This window comes from Somniosus microcephalus, chromosome 1 (genome assembly GCF_052327205.1).
Source record: "Somniosus microcephalus isolate GS21.2 chromosome 1, FLI_Smic_1.0, whole genome shotgun sequence".
Taxonomy (NCBI): domain Eukaryota; kingdom Metazoa; phylum Chordata; class Chondrichthyes; order Squaliformes; family Somniosidae; genus Somniosus; species Somniosus microcephalus.
In genome coordinates, this window is record NC_140987.1 from 437,037,577 (window position 1) to 437,060,305 (window position 22,729).

At 46.7% G+C, this 22,729-nt stretch overlaps 1 protein-coding gene across 4 annotated transcripts in view; it reads right to left on the bottom strand.

Moving 5' to 3' along the window:
• Window positions 1-13,098: 13,098 nt before the first annotated feature.
• Window positions 13,099-22,729, bottom strand: part of LOC147125308 (protein ATP1B4-like) — a 116,478-nt gene continuing 106,847 nt past the window's right edge. For 3 of the 4 annotated variants that reach the window (XM_086000967.1, XM_086000977.1, XM_086000957.1), the window contains 2 exons: window positions 21,427-21,516; window positions 13,099-14,197 (listed from right to left, as the gene is read on the bottom strand). In XM_086000967.1, coding sequence (XP_085857093.1) covers window positions 14,036-14,197; window positions 21,427-21,516 — 252 coding nt within the window. In that variant the 3' untranslated portion in view covers window positions 13,099-14,035. Of the gene's footprint in view, window positions 14,198-14,391; window positions 14,445-21,426; window positions 21,517-22,729 lie in introns of all 4 variants that reach the window. The other variant, XM_086000986.1, reaches the window with a different exon arrangement.

The following is a 22,729-nucleotide window of genomic DNA, read 5'->3' on the forward strand; positions in this document are numbered from 1 at the left end:
CTGTCCAGCCTCTCTTCATAGCTGAGGCGCTCCATCCCAGGTAACATCCTGGTGAATCTTCTCTGCACCCTCTCCAAAGCAATCACATCCTTCCTATAGTGAGGCGACCAGAACTGCACACAGTACTCCAGCTGTGGCCTCACCAGCGTTTTGTACAGCTCCATCATAACCTCCCTGCTCTTATATTCTATGCCTCGGCTAATGAAGGCAAGTATCCCATATGCCTTTTTAACCACCTTATCTACCTGCTCCGCTGCCTTCAGGGATCTATGTACATGTACACCAAGGTCCCTCTGACCCTCTGTACTTCCTAGGGTCCTACCACTCATTGTGTATTCCCTTGCCTTATTTGTCCGTCCAAAATGCATCACCTCGCACTTTTCAGGGTTAAATTCCATTTGCCACTTTTCCGCCCATCTGACCAACCCGTTTATATCGTCCTGTAGCCGGAGGCTTTCCTCCTCGCAATTTACCACCCCACCAATTTTCGTGTCATCTGCGAACTTACTGATCATACCTTTTACATTCTCATCCAAATCATTTATGTAGATCACAAACAATAAGGGACCCAGCACCGATCCCTGAGGTACCCCACTGGACACAGGCTTCCAGTCACAAAAGCAACCTTCGACCATCACCCTCTGCCTCCTGCCACTCAGCCAGTTTAGGATCCAACGCGCCAAGGCACCCTGGATCCCATGGGCTCTTACCTTCTTGACCAGTCTCTTATGCGGGACTTTGTCAAAAGCTTTACTGAAGTCCATGTAAACCACATCCACAGCATTTCCCTCATCCACCCCACTAGTCACCCCCTCGAAAAATTCGATCAGATTTGTTAGACATGATTTACCCTTGACAAAGCCATGCTGACTATCCCCGATTAATCCTTGCCTCTCCAAGTGGAGATTAATTTTGTCCCTCAGAATTTTTTCCAATAATTTCCCCACCACAGATGTTAGACTCACTGGCCTGTAATTCCCTGGTTTATCCCTGCTACCCTTCTTGAATAATGGTACTACGTTAGCTGTTCTCCAGTCCTCTGGTACATCCCCTGTGGCCAGAGAGGTTCTGAAAATTAGTGTCAGAGCCCCTGCAATCTCCTCCCTTGCCTCCCACAGCAGCCTGGGATACATCTCGTCCGGGCCTGGGGATTTATCCACTTTTTGGCCCGCTAAAACCGCTAGCACCTCCTCCCTCTCGATGCTAATATGTTCAAGTATGTCACAGTCCCCTTGCCCGATTTCTATGTCTGCATCGTCTTTCTCCATAGTGAACACAGATGCAAAAAAATCATTTAAAACCCCGCCTACATCATCTGGCTCTACACACAGATTGCCACTTTGGTCCCTAATGGGCCCTACCCTTTCCCTGGTTATCCTCTTGCCCTTAATATACTTATAAAACATCTTAGGATTTTCCTTTATTTTGCTCGCCAGTGTTATTTCATGGCCCCTCCTCGCCCTCCTAATTTCTTTTTTAAGTATGCCCCTGCACTTTTTATACTCCTCTAGGGCTTCTTCTGTCTTTAGTCTTTTGTAACTGCCAAAAGCCCCCCTTTTATTTCTAATGCATTTTTGTATATCCCTTGTCATCCAAGGTTCCCTTTGCTTGTTGGTCCCACCCTTGACCTTTACAGGAACATGTTGGCGTTGTACTCTCTCTATTTCCCTTCTGAAAGTCTCCCACTGTTTTGATGTGGATTTTCCTATAAGCAGCTGCTCCCAGTCCACTTTGGCCAGATCCTGCCTTATCATATTAAAATCGGCCTTCCCCCAATTTAGAACCCTTATTTCCGGGCCGTCTTTGTCTTTTTCCATGACCACCTTAAATCTCACCGAATTATGGTCACTGTCGCCAAAATGCTCTCCTACTGACACTTCCACCACTTGCCCGGCTACATTCCCCAGAATTAGGTCCAGTACCGCCCCCTCTCTTGTAGGACTTTCTACATGTTGGCTCAAAAAGCTCTCCTGGATGCACTTTAAGAATTCTGCACCCTCTAAGCCTTTCACACTCTGACTGTCCCAATTTATATTGGGGAAGTTGAAATCCCCCACTATTATTACCCTATTATTTTCGCACTTCTCTGAGATTTGCCTACATATCTGTTCCTCTATCTCCCCCTGAATGTTTGGGGGCCTATAGTACACTCCCAGCAAAGTGCTTGCCCCCTTTTTGTTTTTAAGTTCTACCCATATGGCCTCATTAGAGGAACCCGCTAATATATCATCCCTCCTTACAGCAGTAATTGACTCCTTAATTAATATTGCAACACCCCCTCCCCTTTTACACCCCCCTCTGTCTCGCCTGAAGATTCTATACCCCGGAATATTGAGCTGCCAGTCCTGACCCTCCCTCAACCATGTCTCCGTGATAGCAACAATATCGTACTCCCATGTGTTCAACAACAACTTCAGTTCATCCACCTTATTTGCAAGACTCCTTGCATTAAAATAAATGCCTTCCAGCCCTGCCATATTCTCTTTTGCCTTCACATATTTGCTCTGCCTTCCCAGCTGACTTGTTTTTCCCTCTGTATTTGGCTGTAAATCACCCCCTACTATAGCTCCACTCTGTACCCCAACCCCCTGCCAAGTTAGTTTAAACCCTCCCCAGCAGTGCTAGCAAACCTCCCCGCAAGGATATTGGTTCCCCCCTGGTTCAGGTGTAAACCGTCCGACTTGTACAAGTCCCACCTTTCCCAGAAGCAGACCCAGTGATCCAGGAAACTAAAGCCCTCCCCCCTGCACCATCCCTTTAGCCACGCATTCATCTGTTCTATCTTCCTATTCCTATACTTACTAGCACGTGGCACCGGGAGTAATCCAGAGATTACAACCTTTGAGGTCCTGCTCCTTAATCCTTCACCTAGCTCCCTAAATTCTTGCTGCAGGACCTCATCCCTCTTTTTACCTATGTCGTTGGTACCAATGTGGACCACGACCACTGGCTGTTCTCCCTCCCCCTCCAGAATGCCCTGCAGCCGCTCAGTGACATCCTTGACCCTGGCACCAGGGAGGCAACAAACCATCCTGGATTCACGTCTACGGCCACAGAAACGCCTATCTGTTCCCCTTACTATAGAATCCCCTACCACTATTGCTCTCCCACTCTTTTTCCCCCCTTCCTGGGCAGCAGGAGCACCCCCTGTGCCAGGAAGTTGGCCGCTGCTGCCTTCCCCTGGTGAGTCATCCCCCTCAACAGTATCCAAAGCGGTATACTTGTTTGAAAGGGGGATGTCCGCAGGGGTTCCCTGCACTACCTGCCTGCCTTTGTTGCTCCGCCTGATGGTCACCCCCTGTGCTGCCCTACCCTGAGGCGTGCACAACTCGCTAAACGTGTTATCCACGAGCCTTTCAGCATCGCGCATGCTCCAAAATTCATCCACCCGCAGCTCGAGCACCGCAATGCGGTCTACAAGTAGCTGCAGCTGGATGCATTTCCCGCACACATGGTCATCAGGGACACTGGCAGCATCCCTGACTTCCCACATAGAGCAGGAGGAGCAGAGCACGGGTCTGAACTCTCCTGCCATGACTTACCCCTTTAATTACTTTAAAAATTTATTCAATACCCCAGTTACAGGTATGCTCTAGGGCGCTTTATTTACCAACTATCCCCACTACACCACAGAAATTTAACACCACAGAATTCAAGCTTGTATTGAAAAAAGAGAAATACTCACCAACCAATCACCTACCTGCTCCCTGGTGACGTCACACACTGATTACTTTTTACCTCTCTCCCCGCTGCTGAGTTGGTATGCCTCGCCTCTCTCCGGTTTTTATACCGGTCTCACCACACTGCTCTTTCTTGATTAATATTCTGTCCAACAGTATAGCTACTGTTAGGGGGCCTATATACTACTCCCACCTGTATTTTCTGCCCCTTGTTATTCCTTATCTCCACCCATACTGACTCTACTTCCTGATCCTCTGAGCCGAGATCATTTCTCTCTACTGTCCTTATGTCACCCTTTATTATCAGGGCTACCTCCCCCCCACCCCCCCCACCCCCCTTTTCCATTATGCCTGTCTTTTCGAAACGTCAAGTACCCTGGAACATTTAATTCCCAACCTTGGTCTCCTTGCAACCACGTCTCTGTAATGGCTATTAAATCAAACCCATTTATCTCTATTTGTGCCATTAGTTTGTCTATCTTGTTATGAATGCTTCGTGCATTCAGATAAAGAGCCTTTAATTTAAATTTGTCACCATTATTCCCTGCTTTGACCTTATTCTCTGCTGCACTGCTACCGTTAAACTCACTGTCCCTTCCTGTCACACACTGCTTATTTTTTACCCAAAACGCTATACTGCTCTATTGCCTCGACCTTTCTCTTTAGATATCTAAATTTCCCCTCCCCTCTTTTTTTTAGTTAAAAGCCCTATCTACAGCCCTAGTTATTCGATTCGCCGGGATGCTGGTCCCAGCCCGGTTTAAGTGGAACCCATCCCGACGGAACAGCTCCCTCTTTCTCCAGTACTGGTGCCAGTGCCCCATGAATCAAAACCTCTTCTTCCCACACCACTCTTTGAGTGGTCAATAAAAGACAAGGGCGGTGCCTTTTTTCAAGAAAGGTGGCAAAACAGACCCCCAGGTAGCCACAGATTTTACATTTGGGTTAGCTTAATGTCAGTGGTAAAGATAATGGAATCTTTACTCAAAGATGTAACAGAAAAACATCTAAAAACCAAAAATAAAAGAGTAGTCATCACAGATATCAAAAGGGAAGGTCATGCTTGACCAAACTTATTGAATTCTTTGAAGAAGTAACAGAAAGAGTAGACACGGGTAATATAGGAGATGTAATATATTTGGATTTTCAAAAGGCCTTTGATAAGGTACTCGTGACTAAGGTCAGAGCATGTGGAGTTGAGGGACAAGTAGCAGAATGGATAGCAAGCTGGCTACAAAACAGAAAACAGAGAGTAAGGGTTACTCAGACTGGCAAAAGGTTGGAAATGATGTTCTACGGGTCGGCGCTGGGACCAGTTATTCACCACTTCCATAAATGATATGGACTCCGGAATTGGAAGTACAATAGAAAGATGATACCAGAATTGAGAGATTATACCTATCAGGAAAGATTGAATAGGCTGGGGCTTTTTTCTCTAGAAAAGGGAAGGCGGAGGGGTGACCTGATAGAGGTCTTTAGACACAAAGATGTTTCCACTTGTGGGGAAACCAAAACTAGAGGCCATAAATATAAGATAGTTACTAATAAATCCAATAAGGAATTCAGGAGGAACTTCTTTACCCAGAAAATGGTTAGAATGTGGAACTCGCTACCACAAGGAATAGCTCAAGTGAATAGCTTAGCTGTATTTAAGGGGAAGCTAGATAAGCACATGAGAGAGAAATCACACAGGATTACATAGGATATACATCAAAGAAACAGGCCATTCGGCCCAACCAGTCCATGCCGGCGTTTATGCTCCACTCGAGCCTCCCCCGTCTTTCCTCATCTAACTCTATCCACATAACCCTCTATTCCCTTCTCCCTCATGTGCTCATCTAGCCTCTCCTTACCATCTATACTATTCACCTCAACCACTCCCTGAGGTAGCGAATTCCACATTCTCACCACTCTTTGGGTACAAATGAAAAGAAGGATACATTGACTTGTTAGGATTAGATGAATTAGGATGGGAGAAGGCTCATGTGGAGCATATAAACACTGGCATGGACCAGCCGGGTTGAATGGCCTGTTTCTGTGCTGTACCTTCTATGTAATTTATCATTACGAACAAACCTGAGTATTACCTATATGAAAATACTGTAGCCTATATGAAAATAACCTAGTAAATGTCAATCAGCATTAAAGGTTTCAGACTAGGGAAAATCCTATCTGATCAACTTCCTTGACTTCTGTTGAAAGAATGGCATCCCAAATGGTTGGCATGCTTTGATGTAGTGTACTTAGATTTTCAGAAAGACATCAATAAAGTTCTGCATGAAAGACTGCTACACAAGCTTAAGGCTGTGGTTATCATAGGTAAGGTTTGGAGGCTTCTTCGGCAGCACCTCCCAAATCCACAACCTCTACCACCTAGAAGGACAAGGGCAGCAGGCGCATGGGAATACCACCACCTCCAAGGCACACACCATCATGACTTGGAAATATATTGCCGTTCCTTCATCGTCACTGGGTCAAAATCCTGGAACTCCCTCCCTAACAGCACTGTGGGAGTACCTTCACCACATGAACTGTAGCGGTTCAAGAAAGCAGCTCACCACCACCTTCTCGAGGGCAATTAGGGATGGGCAATAAATGCTGGCCTTGCCAGCGACGCCCACATCCCATGAATTAATTAAAAAAACAAATGGTCTGCAAAGGTGGATACCTGAGTACAGTGCCCGAGGAACTGATGTTGGAACCCCAACTGTTTCTACATAAATGACCTGGATTCAGAAATGAAAACAATTTGGTTATATTTTTAGATGATAGTTAATTTGGGGAGAAGGGAGTTCGTCAATTCCAAAGGAGCAGCAAAAGTACCTCGACTAAATTTGCAAGTAAGCAGGAGTACGACATTGAAATTCAGCTCAAGGTAAATGCAAAGTGTTACACATTGGAAGAAGAAGCTGAAAGAGATCTGGAACTGATGGTGAACTTGGCCCTGCCTAAGTCCAATCATTGCAGACTAGAAATCATCAAAGCTAACTAACCCTCATCTATGCCTTTGTTACCGCTAGACTTGACTATTCCAATCCTCTCCTGGCCAGTCTCCCAACTTCCACCCTTCATAAACTTCAGCTCATCCAAAACTCTGCTGCCCGTATTCTAACTCGCACCAAGTCCCGTTCACCCATCACCCCTGTGCTTGCTGACATACAATGCCTCGATTTTAAAATTCTCATCCTTGTTTTCAATTCCCTCCATGGCCTCGCCACTCCCTATCCCTGTAACCTCCTCCAGCCCTACAACCCTCCGAGTTCTCTGCGCTCCTCCAATTCTGGCTTCTTGCGCAGCCCTGATTTTAATCGCTCCACCATTGACGGCCGTGCCTTCAGTTGCTTAGGCCCTAAGCGCTGGAATTCCCTCCCTAAACCTCTCTGCCTCTCTCTCCTCCTTTAAGACGCTGCTTAAAACCTGCCTCTTTTCTGTCCTGATATCTCATGTGGCTCGATATCAAATTTTGTTTGATAACACTCCTGTGAATCAACTTGGGATGTTTACGTTAAAGGCGCGATATAAATGCAAGTTGTTACTGTTGTTGTAAATGCTGAATTACGTTGGCAAATCGGTAGGTTGTAAGTCTGAGGCCATCATATTGAAGCTGTATGGTGCTCTGGTTAGGTGGCACCTTGAATACTAAATTCCGTTCTGGTCATTGAGACAAAAGAGAAGCTTCCAGGCCCTGGAACCACTACAGGGAGGGACCGCAACCCATTTCCAGTGTCAGAGGATGTGAGTTATGAGAAAAGGTATGAAAAATGCAAACTCTTCAGCCTTGAAAGGAGATGAATGTCAGGGAGGACCTCAGAGGCATATGATACTATGTGGAATTAAAAAGTATATCCTGAGCAATATTTCAATCACACGGGGTGATTATCTGGATTGGCCTTCCAAATAGGGTAGTGGAGGCAAAAACTCTGGAATTAGTCACGAGGCAGCTAGTGAGGAGACCATATGTGTCTATGGGAGGATGACCTGGAGGAGCTAAATGACCCCAAAATGTCAGCTTGGCTCAGTTGTGGATTCAAGCCCCACTGTAGAACTTGAGCACACAGAACCAAGGGTCACAGTCTAAAGATAAGGGATAAGCCATTTAGGACAGAGATGAGGAGGAATTTCTTCACCCAGAGAGTGGTGAACCTGTGGAATTCTCTACCACAGAAGACAGTTGAGGCCAATTCATTAAATATATTCAAGAAGGAGTTAGATATATTTCTTAAGGCTAAAGGGATCAAGGGATATGGGGAGAAAGCAAGGACAGGGTACTGAGTTTGGATGATCAGCCATGATCTCATTAAATGGTGGAGCAGGCTCGAGGGGCCGAATGGCCTACTCCTGCTCCTATCTTCTATGTTTCTATGTTACTCTAGGTTGGCACTTCTATGCAGTACTGAGGGAGGGCTGCACTGTCGGAGGAGTTTTTTTTCTTATGGGGTGTCAAACCAAGGCACCATGTGCCTGTTCAAGTGGATGTAAAAGATCCCATGGTAATCCTTGAAGAAGAACGGGGGCGTTCTCTTGGGCTGCTAGCCAGCATTTATTCCTCAACCAACAACACCAAAACAAACTGGCCATTTAGCTCATTTGCTGTTTGTGGGAACTTGCTGTGTGCAAATTGGCTGCTGTGATTGCCTACAAAATAACAGCAATTCCACTTGAAAAAGTAATCCATTGGCTATGGTGATTTGGGACCTGAGGACATACGGTTCTAGATTAATGCAGGTTCTTTCTTTCTTTCTCTGTTTGATCTTGAAATGCTTTGTGCAAAATGTAAAAGAGCAACATTCACAATTATCTTTCACGATCACTTTATTCATGCGGTGTATCTGTTTTTAATGTAATGTTTTGATGTAATGTTTTCCTGACTGACCTGTTTGGACACCATTTACACCTTTGATTGCTGTGATTATCTCGCTGCCGAGGTTTGATAAATGGCAGTTAGAAAGATTACCTGTAAACATCTGACATTATTCTCTGACTATATAAGTTGTGTTTTTATGCATCTCTCCACTTCACCTGACGAAGGAGCAGCGCTCCGAAAGCTTGTGATTTCAAATAAAGCTGTTGGACTATAACCTGGTGTTGTGTGATTTCTTACATTTGTCCACCCCAGTCCAACACCGGCATCTCCACACCATGTTTTTAAAGTAACATTGTTTAATCTATTTTAAATTCAAATTGGTATTCCTAGCCATTATTTTAAAATAGATAACTTTCAATATATACAAGCTAGTGCTATCTTGGAAGAAAATATTCTTCTAACACTGCCACTTTCCTGTCACATGGTATTAATCTATGCTGAGTCTTTTCCAAAGGATGTAGCCTTTTCTCTGTCATGTGATATGTTCTAAATTAACTTTAAATATCATTATCATGGAAAAATCAAAGAAAATTAATCTCAGCTTCTTAAGATAGAATAAGTTGTGCATTCACCTACATAATAAATATTTATGTCTGTATGAATGTTTGGACCAATTAGATTGCAAAACCAAAATGAGAAAGCAGTCACTCACTGAAATAAATCACCACACTCATGCCTAGAAATGTGTATTTTCTGCTATGTATATTTTTTGTATATTGTACGCTTTGTATATTTCTTTAAAAATGTAATAGTTTAATAAGATCTCAGAATAAATATTTTGTGCTATCACAGCCGCGTGAATATGATTCATTCCCTCCTTAAATTATATACCGACAAGAACTGATTATTATACAACAACAACTGCATTTATATGGCGACTTGAACTTTGAAAAGTGCCACATATCGCTTCACAGAAGCGCAATCAGACGACAATGGAGACCGAGCTAAAGGAAGAGATTTTAGGAGGGGTGATCCTCTGGCCAAAGTACTGGGTTTTAAGGGGGGTCTTAAATTTAAAGATGGAGGTGGAGTGACAGAGAGGTTTGTGGAGAGAATTCTAGAGCATAGGGTCTAGATAGCTAAAGGCACATCCGCCAATTGTAGAGCAAAACGACAGTGGTGGTGCAGAGTTCGGGTGGGGGGGTGGGGTTAGAGTTTGTAGGGAACATGTTGAATATTATATCTTGTGGAACATAAGTTTATAACTATCACAAATGCCAAAATTAAACTGTAGCATTAAAATCACACCCTGGATACTTGTATCATTTTATGGGATGTGGGCTTCGCTGGCAAGGCCAGCTTTTATTGCCCATCCCTAGTTGCCCTTGAGAAGGTGGTGGTGAGCTGTCTTCTTGAACCGCTGCAGTCCGTGTGGTGAAGGTACTCCCACAGCGCTGTTAGGGAGGGAGTTCCAGGATTCTGACCCATCGACGATGAAGGAACGGCGATATACTTCCAAGTTAGGATGGTGTGTGACTTGGAGGGGAACTTGGAGCTGGTGGTGTTCCCATGTACCTGCTGCCCTTGTCCTTCTAGGTGGAAGTGGTCACGGATTTGGGAGGTGCTGCCAAAGAAGCCTTGGCGAGTTGCTGCAGTGCATCTTGTAGATGGTACACACTGCAGCCACGGTACGCTGGTGGAGGGAGTGAATGTTTAAGGTGGTGGATGGGGTGCCAATCAAGCGGGCTGCTTTGTCTTGGATGGTGTCGAGTTTCTTGAGTGTTGCTGGAGCTGCACTCATCCAGGCAAGTGGAGAGTATTCCATCACAGTCCTTACTTGTGCCTTGTAGATGGTGGGAAGGCTTTGGGGAGTCAGGAGGTGAGACATTCGCTGCAGAATACCCAACCTCTGACCTACTCTTGTTGCCACAGTATTTATGTGGCTGGTCCAGTTAAGCTTCGGGTCAGTGGTAACCTCCAGGATGTTGATGGTGGGGGATTCGGTGATGGTAATGCCGTTGAATGTCAAGGGACGGTGGTTAGACGCTCGCTTGTTGGAGATAGTCATTACCTGGCACTTGTGTGGCGTGAATGTTACCTGCCACTTATCAGCCCAAGCCTGAATGTCGTCCAAGTCTTGCTGCACGCGGGCATGGACTGCTTCATTATCTGAGGAGTTGCGAATGGCACTGAACACTGTGCAGTCATCAGCGAACATCCCCACTTCTGACCTTATGATGGAGGGAAGGTCATTGATGAAGCAGCTGAAGATGGTTGGGCCTAGGACACTGCCCTGAGGAACTCCTGCAGCGATGTCCTGGGGCTGTGATGATTGACCTTCAACCACCACAACCATCTTCCTTTGTGCTAGGTATGGCTGTAGCCAGTGGAGCGTTTTCCCCCCCGATTCCCATTGACTTCAGTTTTACTAGGGCTCCTTGATGCCACACTCGGTCAAATGCTGCCTTGATGTCAAGGGCGGTCACTCGTAACTCACCTCTGGAATTCAGCTCTTTTGTCCATGTTTGGACCAAGGCTGTAATGAGGTCAAGAGCCAAGTGGTCCTGGCAGAACCCAAACTGGGCATCAGTGAGCAGGTTATTGCTGAGTAAGTGCTGCTTGATAGCACTGTCGACGACATCTTCCATCACTTTGCTAATAATTGAGAGTAGACTGATGGGGCAGTAATTGGCTGGATTGGATTTGTCCTGATTTTTGTTGACAGGACATATCTGGGCAGTTTTCCACATTGTCAGATAGATGCCAGTGGTATAGCTGTACTGGAACAGCTTGGCTAGAGGCGTGGCTAGTTCTGGAGCACAAGTCTTCAGCGCGACAGCCGGGATGTTGTTGGGGCCCATAGCCTTTGCTGTATCCAGTGTGCTCAGCCGTTTCTTGATATCACGTGGAGTGAATCGAATTGGCTGAAGACGGGCTTCTGTGGTGGTGGGGACTTCAGGAGGAGGCCGATTTGGATCATCCACTTGGCACTTCTGGCTGAAGATGGTTGCAAATGCTTCAGCCTTGTCTTTTGCACTCACGTGCTGGGCTCCACCATCATTGAGGATGGGGATATTCATGGAGCCTCCTCCTCCCGTTAGTTGTTTAATGGTCCACCACCATTCATGACTGGATGTGGCAGGGCTGCAGAGCTTTGATCTGATCCATTGATTGTGGGATCGCTTAGCCCTGTCTATAGCATGCTGCTTCTGCTTTTTAGCATGCATGTAGTCCTGTGTTGCAGCTTCCCCAGGTTGGCACCTCATTTTTAGGTACGCCTGGTGCTGCTCCTGGCATGCTCTTCTACACTCCTTATTGAACCAGGGTTGGTCCTCTGGCTTGATGGTAGAGTGAGGGATATGCTGGGTCATGAGGTTACAGATTGTGGTGGAATACAATTTTGCTGCTGCTGATGGCTCACAGCGCCTCATGGATGCCCAGTTTTGAGCTGCTAGACCTGTTCTGATTCTACCCCATTTAGCAGGTGGTAGTGCCACACAACACGATGGAGGGTGTCCTCAGTGTGAAGATGGGACTTCGTCTCCACAATGACTGTGCGGTGGTCACTGCTACCAATACTGTCATGGACAGATGCATCTGCGACAGGTAGATTGGCGAGGACGAAGTCAAGTAGGTTTTACCTCGTGTTGGTTCTCTCACCACCTGTCACAGGCCCAGACTGGCAGCTATATCCTTCAGGATTCAGCCAACTCGGTCAGTCGTGGTGCTACCGAGCCACTCTTGGTGATGGACATTGAAGTCTCCCACCCAGAGTACATTCTGTGCCCTTGCTACTCTCAGTACTTCTTCCAAGTGGCGCTTAACATGGAGGAGTACTGATTCGTCAGCTGAGGGAGGGCAGTAGGTGGTAATCAGCAGGAGGTTTCCTTGCCCATGCTTGACCTGAAGCCATGAGACTTCATGGGGTCCAGAGTCAATTTTGAGGACTCCCAGGGCCACTCCTTCTCGACTGTATACCACTGTGTAGAGAGGCCAGGTTGTCAGGGTCAGTAAAGGCAACAGGAAGCGACTGACTCGGAGACACCGTTTTCTTTTAAGATTGTTCGGTTAAAGTGTAGATTCTGTAGTAGGAACCGGTTCGAAGCCTGTAACATATGAAGAGCTGAAATAATGCAATAGGCCACAAGAGGGTAGGCTGAGCAGTTTATCCATGTCCTCTCGACCTTGACACTTGGAACACTTTCCAGAGTGCGTACTGCATCATACTTACAAATATAGCACTTTAACCTTTTATTTTTCAATTTTCGGTTTTGTTTTTGTCAAAAGGGATCTTGTGGTGATTGGAATGGATGGTAGGATACTACTTGTGTATCACACGATTACTTTTACTGACTGAAATTCAACCACTTCTAAATTGAATTGGGTCCTAAAAGAAAGCATCCCTTAATGATTTAGTGTTACCTTAAGTCTTTTGTTGTGCTGTTTGAGCCTTTCTCCGTTTGTTGGGGCACCAGAGGAATTTACTGTGCTGATATCCTTACGTGTTGTAGTCAGCCAGATAATGTTTTTGGTATCGGGTCTAGTGAGGGACTGATGTCTTTTTATGCAGTTCACAGTGCAAGGTGTGCATCACACAGACACTTGTAAAATGACTCATTTCAATATAAAATTTATTTCCCTCACAAAACAGTCGGCTACTCAATATAGAAATTTCAGGCAAAAATTTAAGACATCGAATAATTATTGAATGTCTGAGAAATTTAAGGAGACTAAAACCGTAATATTTTCATCCAAGTTTTAAGTGCAGTTTAACACTTTAAAATTTTACATTTATTTTTCATTATAATGATTTGATAAGGGACACTTTACAGAAATATGTTTTCAGTGATGCTGTACCAAAACCAAAAAGTCAAACAAAGTCAGATTTTGTCTTCAAATAAATCTTTTAGTTATTCAGTAAATTAAGAGGGGTTCACCAGGATGTTACCTGGGCTGGAGCGCTTCAGCTATGAAGAGAGACTGGACAGGCTGGGGTTGTTTTCCTTAGAGCAGAGAAGGCGGAGGGGGGACCTGATTGAGGTGTACAAAATTATGAGGGGCATAGATAGGGTAGATAGAAAGGAACTTTTCCCCTTAGTAGAGGGGTCAATAACCAGGGGGCAAAATTTCAAGGTAAGGGGCAGGAGGTTTAGAGGGGATTTGAGGAAAACTTTTTCACCCAGACGGTGGTTGGAATCTGGAACTCACTGCCTGAAAGGGTGGTAGAGGCAGGAACCCTCACAACATTCAAGAAGCATTTAGATGAGCACTTGAAACGCCATAGCATACAAGGCTACGGAATAAGTGCTGGAAAATGGGATTAGATTAGACAGGGCTTGATGGCCGGCGCGGACACGATGGGCCGAAGGGCCTCTTTCTGTGCTGTATAATTCTATGACTATGACTAGGGATTAACCTGCTAAATGTTTGCACCTTACTGATAGAACAGTCATGCTAATAATACAAGTCTTTCAGATACCTAGCAGAGAAAACAAGTCACCAGATACTGTACCATTGTCTATATCTTTCACAAAGGAACCCTCATCTCATATTATTCTTGAATATTAAGTGTGAAGAAAATCCTGCCAGAAAATCGGTCTTGAAAGATGTCATTTTTGATGCCAGGCCCATTTACTTTGCATTGAATGATGACTTGAGTATTCTTCTTCATATTTTCATATTGCATTGCCACCAGTGGGATTGAGTAATTTAACTAGAATTGTTAAAAGACAAAAATGATTAATGTTTCACCTCTTTTAAAAAGACAAGATCTGGCTTTGACATGTTGCACTGTGGTTATCCCTCTTGCCACTAACAGTAGGATTAATAAGAAAATACATTGAAAATGTTTTTACCAAAGGCAGTAAATGTAGAAAAATACTTGTAAAATCTGATTCTGTCACTTACCATGAGTCTAACTATACATGAAGTAGTTAAGCCTCCTGGGACTTAATGTTGGACTATTAGATTTGGGGTAAGCACAGGAAAAACAAATTTAGAAATAATTTTGATATAAAGTTGCATAATGTATAATTTCCAGGTCAGTTACATAGAGCTGATCATGTGACATTGATCCAAGCTCCTCATCAGTATCATGTGACTTGAGTAATTTGATTTCCATTTTAAACACTTTCACCTTTCCAATCCCAAATTTTAAAATATGAGCAACATGTCATACATTTCTGTTCATCTACACCTCTAACAATTTGCATACAGTATGGAAAATAATTGGCCATTTTATTTAAGTTTTGGCAGATTTACAGGTTGCTATAATCTCAGCATCAACTCTACGTCGAGTCAGGAGTGTCACGAGACAATGAGGAAACTTTCAGTGTTACTATCAGTCCACAGTGTTGGACATTTGGTATAAAATATGAGTAACTGATTGCATACATGAACTAATACCAATTCAGTCATTCGTCAAGGTAGATCTTATTAACATTTAAAATTCTCATCCTTGTTTTCAAATACTTCCATGGCCTTGCCCCTCCCTAACTCTGTAACCTCCTCCAGCCCTACAACCATCTGAGATCTCTGCGCTCCTCCAATTCTGGCCTCTTGCGCATCCCCGATTTTAATCGCTCCACCATTGGCGGCCGTGCCTTCAGCTGCTGAGGCCCTAAGCTCTGGAATTCCCTCGCTAAACCTCTCCGCCGCTCTACCTCTCTCTTCTCCTTTAAGACACTCCTTAAAACCTATCTCTCGTCTACCCTAATATCTCATGTGGCTCAGTGTCAAATTATGTTTGATAATCGCTGCTTTGAAGCGCCTTGAGAGGTTTTACTACGTTAAAGGCGCTGTATAAATATAAGTTGTTGTTGTAGCCATGTCCTGTTTACTGATTTTTTAAATCTTGAGTACTATAAGATTTATATAAATGACCTTTTAGATGGTGTTCCTGATATGCCTATCAATTAGTCCAATAAAAGGCGACGAGTTAAGAACGTAACTGAAGGTTTTTATTGGCTAAATAACAGAGCCCACCCTCGTGGGTGATCCGATCCAACAGGGAGGAATACTAGCCAGTCAGCTACCTTTATACCTGGGCAGGTAATGGGCGGAGTCGGAGGTGGTCAGCCCAGGTATAACAGTGCGACAAGAGGCGACCTCGTGTAGTGATGTGACAGTGAGAACAGTGAGAACAATATACAGTGATAACTATAACAGTGGTTTACCACATTCACCCCTTGTTTAGATTAGAGTCCGGCGGGGTGAAGTGTATTACCAGCTCTGGTATGTCAGTCTGTCCGGAGGCTTCGTTAGCCTCTCCGATCGTCGCAGCGGCGGTGTTACATTATCCGGTGTTAAAGCTGGTGTCTGCGTAGTCGGCAAAGGCTCGTGGGGTTCCGGCATGCCGTCTACCTCGGCTGGACTCGGGGGGTTGGGAGGGGGGGGTGAGGGTGCGAGGTCTCGTAAGGAGACAGTGTCCTCCCGTCCGTCTGGGTAAGCCACATAGGCGTACTGGGGGTTGGCGTGCAGGAGGTTCACCTTCTCGACCAGGGGGTCCGTTTTATGGGCCCTCACGTGCTTTCGCAGCAAGACGGGTCCCGGAGAGGTCAGCCAGGTTGGTAGGGTGGTTCCCGTAGTCGACTTCCTGGGGAAGACGAACATTCGAGCATGGGGGGTGGTGTTAATGGCAGTGCAAAGTAGTGACCGGATGGAGTGCAGCGCAATCGGGAGGACCTCTTGCCAGCGGGAGGTTGGGAGGCCCTTAGACTTTAAGGCTAAGAGGGTGGCCTTCCATACCGTCGCGTTCTCTCTTTCCACCTGGCCGTTCCCTCGGGGGTTGTAGCTGGTGGTCCTGCTTGCTGCAATACCCCTCTCCAATAGGAACTGACGGAGTTCCTCGCTCATGAAGGAGGCGCCCCGGTCACTATGTATATAGTTCGGGAACCCGAACAAGGCGAAGAGTTTGTTCAGGCATTTAATGACCGTGTTACTGGTCATGTCTGGGCAGGGGAAGGCAAAGGGGAAACGGGAGTACTCATCAACGATGTTGAGGAAGTACACATTACGGTCGGATGACGGTAGGGGCCCCTTGAAGTCGATGCTCAGACGCTCGAAGGGGCGGGTGGCCTTGATCAGGCTTGCTCTGTCCGGCTTATAGAAGTGCGGTTTGCACTCAGCACAGATCTGGCAGTTCCTGGTCATGGTCCTGACCTCCTCGATGGAGTATGGCAGGTTGCGGGCCTTAATGAAATGGTAGAGTCTGGTGACTCCGGGGTGGCAGAGGTCATTGTGGAGGGTCTGAAGTCTATCACTTTGCGCGCTGGCGCATGTAATGCGTGAAAGAGCATCAGGGGGGTCGTTCAGTTTACCGGGCCGGTACAAGATCTCATAATCATAGGTGGAAAGCTCGATTCTCCACCTCAAGATTTTGTCGTTCTTGATCTTGCCCCTCAGCTTGTTATTAAACATGAAGGCAACCGAGCGTTGGTCGGTGAGGAGGGTAAATCGTTTGCCTGCCAAGTAGTGCCTCCAGCGCCGTACTGCCTCCACAATTGCCTGGGCTTCCTTCTCGACCGACGAGTGTCGGGTCTCGGGGCCCTGTAGGGTCCTTGAGAAGAAGGCTACCGGCCTACCCTCCTGGTTAAGGGTAGCGGCTAGGGCGAAGTCGGATGCATCGCTCTCCACTTGGAAGGGGATTGACTCATCCACTGCGTGCATTGTGGCCTTGGCTATGTCTCCCTTAATGAGGGAGAAGGCCGCGCACGCCTCTTCCGTGAGGGGGAAGGATGTGGTTTTCAGGAGGGGTCTGGCTTTGTCCGCATAATTGGGTACCCATTGGGCATAGTAGGCGAAAAGCCCCAGGGTTCTCCTAAGTGCTTTTGGACAGTGGGGGAGGGGTAGCTCCATGAGGGGGCGCATTCTTTCGGGGTCGGGGCCGATGACTCCGTTCTCTACTACACAGCCAAGGATGGCAAGGCGCGCTGTGTTAAACACGCATTTCTCCTTATTGTAGGTGAGGTTCAGCCGTTGGGCCGTACGGAGGAATTTCTCCAGATTCACGTCATGGTCCTGCCGGTTGCGGCCGCAGATGGTGACGTTGTCGAGATAGGGGAAAGTGGCCTGTAGTCCGTTCTGGTCAACCATCCGGTCCATCTCCCGTTGGAAAACCGAGACCCCGTTGGTGACACCAAAGGGGACCCTAAGGAATTGGTAGAGGCGGCCATTCGCCTCGAAGGCGGTGTACTGGCTGTCCTCCGGGCTGATGGGGAGTTGGTGGTAGGCCGACTTGAGGTCGATGGTCGAGAATACGCGGTATTGTGCAATCTCATTGACCATGTCCGATATGCGGGGGAGGGGGTATGCGTCCAGCTGGGTGTATCTGTTTATGGTCTGGCTGTAGTCGATAACCAGGCGATTTTTGTCGCCGGTCTTGACTACCACCACCTGGGCACGCCAGGGGCTGCTGCTCCCCTCAATAATGCCCTCTTTCAGGAGTCGCTGCACCTCAGAGCTAATGAAGGCTCTGTCCCCAGCGCTGTACCGCCTGCTCTTAGTAGCGACAGGTTTGCAGTCGGGGGTGAGGTTAGCGAACAGGGAAGGTGGCGGTACCTTGAGGGTGGATAGGCTGCAGGTGTTACGCGGTGGGCGGTTTAACTTTCGCTGGTTGTCGACTGTGAGTGGGGGGAGGGGTCCACCGTATGCTAGGGTTACACTTTGGAGGTGGGATTGGAAGTCCAGCCCTAGTATGACGGCAGCGCACAGCTGGGGGAGTACGAGGAGTTTAAAATTTTTATACTCTGTCCCTTTAACCGACAATGTCACGACACAGTAGCCGCTGATGTCTGTGGCGTGCGACCTCGATGCCATCGAGATGCGGCTGCGCGTTGGCAGGACGGGGAGGGAGTAGTGGCTCACCGTGTCTGGGTGGATGAAGCTCTCCGTGCTTCCGCTGTCGAACAGGCAGGTCGTGGCGTGGCCGTTGACTTTGATGTCCATCATTGAGCTGGCCAGGTGGTGCGGGCGGGCTTGATCCAGGGTCACGGAAGCTAGGGTGTAGATGAGCGCGTCGTTGTCATGACAAGATGGCGGCGAAGATGGCGGCCCCCGTAGTTCACATGAGGCTCTGTTTAAATCGTTTGCCCCGCACAAAGATGGCCGCCCCTGCTGTTCCCATGAGGCTCTGCAGGCTTCGGCTGCCCCGCACAAAGATGGCCGCCCCTGGTTTTCCCATGAGGCTCTGCAGGCTTCGGCTGCCCCGCACAAAGATGGCCGCCCCTGGTTTTCCCATGAGGCTCTGCAGGCTTCGGCTGCCCCGCACAAAGATGGCCGCCCCCAGGGTTCGCATGAGGCACTGCTGGCTTCTGAGGATTTGCTTCTGCAGGCCTTGGAGAAGTGGCCTTTCTTGAGGCAGGTTTTGCAGGTCGAGTTTTTGGCTGGGCAGCGCGACCTCGGATGCTTCTCCTGGCCGCAAAAGAAGCAGCCAGCGGCCCGATCGGGGTTGCCTGATGTCGGGGCCGGTACCGGGGCTAGCGGGCCCGGTCGGATCCGTGATGCAGACGCTGAGGTAGGTCCCGGGGGCAGCGCTGTGAAGGGTGGTGGGGTGGGGGTCGGGCCCGAGTCCCAGGGTCGCGAATAGTACCTGGCAAACGCTTCCTGGTCTTGCTGGGTGGCCTCTAGGGTGAGGGCGAGGGCTTCGGCCTTGTCCAGGTCTATGTCCTTAGCTTCAAGCAGTCTTTGCCGTGTGTAGTCGGAACGTAGGCCTCTCACCAAGGCGTCGCGGACATTGTCTTCCATGTTCGCAGTAGCCGTCACCGCTTTAAAGTCACAGTTCCTGCCGAGTTGTCTCAGCGCTCGTGAAAATTCAGCTATCGATTCTCCTGGCTGTTGCTGGCGAGATCTTAAGAGATGCCTAGTGTACATGTAGTTTACCGGGCTCCGGTACTGCTGTTTCAGTAAGTTGATGGCGTCGTCGTACGTAGTCATGTCCTGGATGAGTGTATATACTCTCGGGCTCGCTTGGGCTTTCAGGACTCTTAGTTTGGATCTCTGAGGGACGACGGCTTCCTCCAGGTACGATTCGAAGCAGTCCAGCCAGTGTTTGAAGTCGTTGGCTGAGTTTGGTGCCTGTGGGTTTAGATCCAGGTATGGTGGTTTCAAGGCTTGCAGCCAAGCCGGCTGGTGTGGCCCGTTGTCTGGAGGCTGCTGTTGCTGTGCTGCTGGGTGAGCTCCTTGCTGTTGCTGTTCATTATCAGACATCTTTAAAATTTAGCCAATAAAATTGATATGCCTATCAATTAGTCCAATAAAAGGCGACGAGTTAAGAACGTAACTGAAGGTTTTTATTGGCTAAATAACAGAGCCCACCCTCGTGGGTGATCCGATCCAACAGGGAGGAATACTAGCCAGTCAGCTACCTTTATACCTGGGCAGGTAATGGGCGGAGTCGGAGGTGGTCAGCCCAGGTATAACAGTGCGACAAGAGGCGACCTCGTGTAGTGATGTGACAGTGAGAACAGTGAGAACAATATACAGTGATAACTATAACAGTGGTTTACCACAGTTCCCATGCGACCTCTACCACCTAGAACGACAAGGGCAACACGCGCATGGGAACACCATCACCTCCAAGTTCCATCCAAGTCACACACCATCCTGACTTGGAAATATATCGGCTGTTCCTTCATCGTCGCTGGGTCAAAATCCTGGAACTCCCTCCCTAACAGCACTGTGGGAGCACCTTCACCACACGGACTGCAGCGGTTCAAGAAGGTGGCTCACCACCACCTTCTCAGGGGCAAGTAGGGATGGGCAATAAATGCTGGCCTTGCCAGCGACGCCCACATCCCAGGAACGAATCATTTTTAAAAAGTACCATTGTGAAAGTGGTATTAAAACAAGCTATGACCTTCACTTTTGAAATAACAGCTAATATTCTGCCTGTGAATAAGTAGAATGAATGGGAGTTACAAGCAATCTCTTTCACCCTTATTGTTTCATTAGGTAATCATTTTGATCATGCACTCATATAGCTAATCTTCGGTTGAATCTATAATATTTTGCTGTCAATAACTAAAGAATTAAGATTCATTCGGCGTCAAAGCCTAGAGTGTTAACATTGGCCCTGAAATTAGGATCGGGGGCTTGCCGCGCGTGCAAGCCCCCGATCTGCACTCACCCTGCGCGCCGACATCTGAAGCCCGGGCCTGCTTGCATTTCCTGTCACTGGCCCGGTTCAGATGTCGGCGCGATGTGCTAACCTGATCCAGCGGCGTGGCTAGTGCGATGTGCCGGCTGGGATCAGGTGAGCACTGTGCAGCCAATCAGGGGAGGGGAAACTCATTTATGAGTTTGACAGTAAGAGCTGTCAAACTCATGAAAAGTATGGGCTGCCAAAACACTACTTTAACTTTAAATAAAATTTTTAAAAACATCCCACTGATTGTATTAACTATAAATAAGTTTTAAAAAATGTTTTAAACAATTAATCAATTTTTTGAAAAAAATAAAAATTTTAAAAATAGGGTCTAAAATTAAACTTACCATCCTGTAAATTCTTTAAAAATAACAAACCTGTGGAAAAAAAATTTCTACATTGTACTAAAAGCCCACTTACCTGAAAAACTAAATACTTACGTCTTGTTTTTCCACGCGTAAAGACTGGAGGCCTTTACACGCGCGCAACTCTGAAAAAAAAAAGGAATTTTACTGCACACGCGCTGCCTGTGCAGTCGCGCGCGTTCTGCCTCTTAACCCCTTGGGTCAGAGGACAGGAAATGCCGGTTTTCAGCGCATGCGCTGTGCATGCTGAAAACCGGCAATTCCTCCGGGCACACGCGTGAGTACCCCGTCCGTACTCACGCGTTGTGCCCGGAATTACTGGGCCATTAAGTGAAAGAAGAAAAATCAATGTAGCAGTAAATGTAATGAATCCCTCATTTCAAAAAAAACCATTTAAAATCAGCTGCTGAATTAGAAAGAATTTAACCCACTTACATGCGTCAGTTTGCCATAATAAGGAAAATACATGAGATCAAAGGTTCCGTTATTTGGGTAGAAGTGAATTATAGCATCGCTCTTTTCTTTCTGAAAAAAGAAAGAGCATATTTATATTATTTTAGCAGTATTTTCAAGAGTATGTTAAGAATAGAGGAGACTTTCTTTACTGAAGGTTTAGTGTAGACAAAATTTATTAGTCATCTTGAAATAAAGAAGTACCATAGACTAGAAGTGTTATGCTCTCTAATAGCTAGGAACGTTAGAGTCTTTAAAGAACTCCAAACTAGGAGTTCTAATATCGTTCTCAATTGATGTTCAAACTCCACTACAATACAGATCAGCCAATGATCTCACTGAATGGCGGAACAGGCTCGAGGGGCTGAATGGCCTACACCTGTACCTAAGTGCCACTACTCTCAATGGTTAAGTTCCTCCAGTTTTTTTATTCGTTCCTGGAATGCAGGCATCGCTGGCAAGGCCAGCATTTATTGCCCATCCCAAAATGCCCTTGAGAAGGTGGGGGTGAGCCTCCATCTCAGAGGGCAGTTAAGAGTCAACCACATTCTGTGGGTTTGGAGTCACAGATAGGCCAGACCGGGTAAGGACGGCAGATTTCCTTCCCTAAAAGACATTAGTGAACCAGCGGGGTTTTTACAACAATCCAATAGTTTCATGGTCATCATTACTGACACTAGCTTTTTATTCCAGATAATTCACTGAATTTAAATTCCCCAGCTGCCATGGTGGGATTTGAACCACATCCAGATCATCAGGCCTCTGGATTACTAGTTCAGTAGCATAACCACTACGCTACCATACCCGTTTTCACCAGACTGCTAGGTAAATATATTTGCTTCAGGTTAGACTACATAAGACAGTGTGGAAAATATACATCCTAGGCAATGTAGAAAGATTAGGTAGAATCTTAATACCTTTCACAGTGTTTGGTTTGTAAAATTGAGGCTTTTTCATTTCTAATTCATTTTTGCTTGAAATGGGCTGCAATTGAGCTCGATAAGTGATGAGTATCTTTTGAAATTAACCCTCCATAGGGGTAGCCATACTGGGGGCAGGTGGAGTTAAATTACTGGGACAACCAACACGGAAATACGTGTGAAAGGCTACTCACCACTTCAAGACTAGGATTTTTTTTGAAGTACTTAAATTAACTTCATTTGTCTAAACTATTAGTTGAACTGTAACCAGAAAGAAAGTTGCTGCTGAGGAATAGGGTACATCTTTAGTATAGATGAGGTTAGTGGCTTAGGAAGGGTTCAACAGTCCACCCCCTGCCCCGCCC